The 4,242-nt window shown below is 47.4% G+C and overlaps 1 protein-coding gene across 4 annotated transcripts in view; it reads right to left on the bottom strand.

The window, feature by feature from the left end:
* Window positions 1–4,242, bottom strand: part of abr (ABR activator of RhoGEF and GTPase) — a 106,473-nt gene that overhangs the window by 44,516 nt on the left and 57,715 nt on the right. For all 4 annotated transcript variants that reach the window (XR_004213089.1, XM_031857257.1, XM_031857258.1 and 1 more), the window contains one exon: window positions 4,067–4,127. Coding sequence is in view for 3 of the 4 variants with exons in the window: in XM_031857257.1 (XP_031713117.1) it covers window positions 4,067–4,127 (61 nt within the window). In the remaining variant the exon portion in view is untranslated. The remainder of the gene's footprint in view (window positions 1–4,066; window positions 4,128–4,242) is intronic.

Below are 4,242 nucleotides of genomic sequence, written 5' to 3'. Positions count from 1 at the left end.
ACACACACACACACACACACACACACACACACACACACACACACACAGTCAGGCTGCTTAACATGCAGTCCATCTCTGGGGTTGATGCTGCAGCCTCCTATTGGTCCTGAAACAGTTTGCTTCCACTGCATATTTAGGCTGCTGCTAGGTAAACTACAGCCTGGACGCTGGACTCTAAGAGATTCTCTCTGAAACACACCGACCCAAACATAAACAGCAGAAATGGAAGCGTGTATACATCTACTGTACAACAAGACAGACCCGATGCTAGTGTTCACATCTATACATCACAGTTTAAGCCTGCACCGCCACACTCGGCTGGTTTCCCCCCGTGGACGGCTATGCCGCTGCTGAGGTGGTGTGAACAGCTGCAGGTCTGACATACAGTACATGACACAAAAGGAGACGGGCGGCAGATGTGAGAACCCCTAGGAGAGACGAATACCAAGCAAACACGCATATAGATGTGAAAGAGGAGAGGGAGGTTGAAGAAGAACACTTTCATTCCTCCCTCTGTCAGACCTGGATTCAGGCAGTCATGTAATGAAATGCCAAAAAAATGTCTCAAGGTCTCAACATAATAATGCCACTGGTGTCACAAAAAATGTATAATAATGTCGCTCTGCACTTGTTCTCAGGGAGGGGAAAAAATAAAACGCAAGGGTGGAGTACGCAATAAAAACAATTCAGATCCGCAAGGGCATAGAAACCTGGAAAGCAGCTGACAACGTTCCACTCACTGATCAAGCTAATCTCCATTTATTATAGTGCAGACGTAAAGCAACTGATTATTAAACCGAAAGGGAAGACAAGGCCCTCTGTATGCAGGGCAGGTCGTCCCAGACAGACAAACAGTGCTACACTTTTCTGTTTATCCCATTGAACATTGCTCCCATTGATTGTACAGTAGTGCATGCTATCCCTCTCTTCTTTTCCTCTGTACTCTGCTCGCTCTCCTTTCTTCTCGCCTCCTCCGTCGGCTAAAAAGAAATGAAAAATGCACCTCCAGGGAGCGTGTTCAGATCTACTGATAGGGCTCATACACATACACCAGGCTATTGTGTAAGACCAAAGAGAATCTCCTAGAGGGCCTTGTTGATGCTCTTTGAAGTTTCTCCGCCCTCTGGTCGTTAACGATGCGGCCTCCGTCAACGTCTCACTGAACCAATACCGCTACCTCCCGGAGGATTAGCTCCACGACCTGCACGGACCACAAGGGGGCTGCCAACTCCTCTAATTATTTGCGTGTGCACTTTTTACAATGTCCAGGTGACTTTGGGTTACCTTGGGTACAGTTCAAGTTTCAGGTGTTAGTACAGTACAGTCGTTGTAGAAGTCAGTACATCAGCTGTATTGATTATTTTGATGTGCTTTGTGCTGCATGTGTGAAACTCTACTGCACCTTGTTTCTGTTTGGAAAGACGAGTAGACAGCCATGAAGCAGAAATAATAATGATCATGTTCACATGTCAACATTTGCTTATTAGCTTTTGCTAATTAGCACTAAACACAAATTACAGCTGAGGCTGATGCAGATGTCATTTAGTGTTGCAGCTATTTGGCCAAAAACCAAAGTATTGGGCACATTTTGACTTGATGATAGCGCCGGATCTAAAGTTAAGGGATCACCAAAGTCGGTGTGATTCATCCTCTGAGGACAACAAATGTCCATCGAATCAGATCCCTCAAACAGAAGTCGAGATATTTTAGTCTGGACGAGGTCCCAATGCGGTTACAGAAAGATCAATAACACCTTCCACCACAAAGTTCAAAGTCCAGTCAAGAGACAGGACGAGAGAGGATGAGAACACCGAGAGGATCAGAGAGGAGGCGGATTATCGGAAGTCGATGACCCGTCGCTGCGAGGTGCCTCTGATTGGTCCTGTTCTCAAGGTCGCCTTGACGACTTGGCTGGTGGACAGACAGTTCATCTTTGCTAAGGGGGGGACCGTGTAGGCAATGTCTTTGAACATCAACACACTGCACGGCCCCTCAGCTGGGACGCGGAGACTGCCAGGATAATTTGGCAAGACATTCAGCCGTCAATGTTAGGCAGCAGCCGTGACGGAGGACGACGAGGACAGAGCGACAGGAGAGGGAAAATAGAGACGGCAGAGTGACAGAGGCGGCTACACACGGATTAAGAAAACAGAGAGAAAGCGGTCATGGTGGGGAGCAAGAGTCCCCATTTACATGTAAAACAGGATGTCAGATGTTTGATTTAACACTGTTGCTATTTGCATCAATTCATTAAGCGGTGGCTGGCAGATAAAACAGTGAGCTATATGGAAACAAGTATGACAAATTGATTTATTTCAATGAAGAAAATATGCAAAAGCCGGGGGAAGGCTGGGGTCTACTTAAATGAGGTGGAAGGCGGGAAGGATGGATGGATGGGTGGGTACAGGGAGGAAAGGCAGGTGGGAGGAAAGCATGATGAAAGAGGGAGCGGGAGTTTCAGAGCTGAGCTGGAGAAATCCCTGGACCACCTGGCCAGGTAATTAAGGAACCGCAACACAAAGAGTAATCAAAGCAACTGCCCTGGGTGCTGACGAACACTGATTGCTGAGGAAATATGACAGCAATGGAAAACAATGGTACAGACAAAAGCAATCAGAGAGCGCTTTAATATATTACAGTGCAGTCTCAGCAGTAAAGAAGGAAAAACTAACGTGACGATAACAATCAGGATGTTTGGGTCGCTCTTCATTTACGCCGCATTAATTAACAGACACTTCACAGGTACATGAGGCTGTAGATTGACACACACACACACACACACAGACAAACACACACGCATCCACCCTGTCTCAGCCAGACAAAGCCACACCGTTTGCTAATCGCGTCTAACAATCGGACAGCGTTTCATTATTTCCCCTGCAGCAGCAAGGTGTCTACCCCTCTTGGTTCGGTTGTGCCAAATTCCCGAAAAACGGCTCAAGTTTGCAAGACACCAGCAGAGCACAGGCAAACGCACAAACTCACTCCGATCCTCTGGCGATGAGTATTCTCTCCGAGGAGCAGTCTAAGGCCAACAGCCCTGATGCAGACTAAACGTGCCTTGCTTTTAAACAAACACACACACACAAAAGCTGCTGTCCTCCTGTATATTATTCTGTATGTTAAAGAGACATGAACAACTGGAGTCTGCCAGTCCCGGTGCGCTGCATATTCTCAGAGGATCATCACTCGGCGAGCACACAAAAGCGCCGACACTTCAAAAGACTTCATCACCTCATTACGCGGGCTACTGCACATAAATGTACAGGAAAAATCAACAGCAGACAAGATACTATTTGTGCATCATGAGCACCAGTTCTTAAAGCTCAGAATATCCCAAATCAATCTGACAGCCTGTCAGCAGCTGTCCCAACTTCACAGCAAACAACCAATCTACCGTGGAATCAATGGCGACGACGACGTCCTGGCTCACAGGTAAACGACGGGAAAAAGGAATAAACAATGCTCCAAGTTGCCCCAAATCGAAACGGCGGCGGGTCACAACATGCGGCCGTTACCGTATGTGCAGTTACAACACAGTCTGAGGACCAGAAGCACCTCCATGTCCCTCATCTCCTCTCCTGACTCTGTTCTCCTGCTCACTGCATCCTTTCTCAGGCAGAGAGAGACAGCGAGAGAGAGAGAGAAAGCGAGAGAGAAAGAGAGAGAGAGAGAGCGAGACAGAAAGGAGAGAGAGACAGAGAGAGAGAGAGAAAGACAGCGAGAGAGAGAAAGAGAGCGAGAGAGAAAGAGAGCGAGAGAGAAAGGAGAGAGAGACAGAGAGAGAGAGAGAAAGACAGCGAGAGAGAGAAAGAGAGCGAGAGAGAGAGAGAGCGAGAGAGAAAGGAGAGAGCGACAGAGAGAGAGAGAGAGAGAGAGAGAGAGACAGAGAGCTAACACATGTGCCAGTTTGCCTCCCAAAGCCCACCACTGCATACACAAGTAGAACGGGGCAGTACTAGAGTCTTAAAGCAGCAAGCTAGCCTGGACTGATGTACACGCACACTCACAAATAGACACAGACTAAAATGCACACACAAACACACACACACACACACACACTTACCCTCCATTGTGACAGATGTGGTACAATCTTTGGAGTCTTTAGGACCTTTTACTTTGAGGTTCTGAAAAAAGAAAACACAGAGGAGTGGGATGATCAATTTAATTAACCACAGTCTTGCTCTCGCTCCCTCCCACACACACACACACACACACACACACACACACACACACACACAC

The sequence above is a fragment of the Anarrhichthys ocellatus genome, unplaced genomic scaffold (assembly GCF_004355925.1).
Source record: "Anarrhichthys ocellatus isolate YVR2014 unplaced genomic scaffold, GSC_Weel_1.0 scaffold18, whole genome shotgun sequence".
NCBI lineage: Eukaryota > Metazoa > Chordata > Actinopteri > Perciformes > Anarhichadidae > Anarrhichthys > Anarrhichthys ocellatus.
This window is presented reverse-complemented; position numbering and strand designations above follow the sequence as displayed.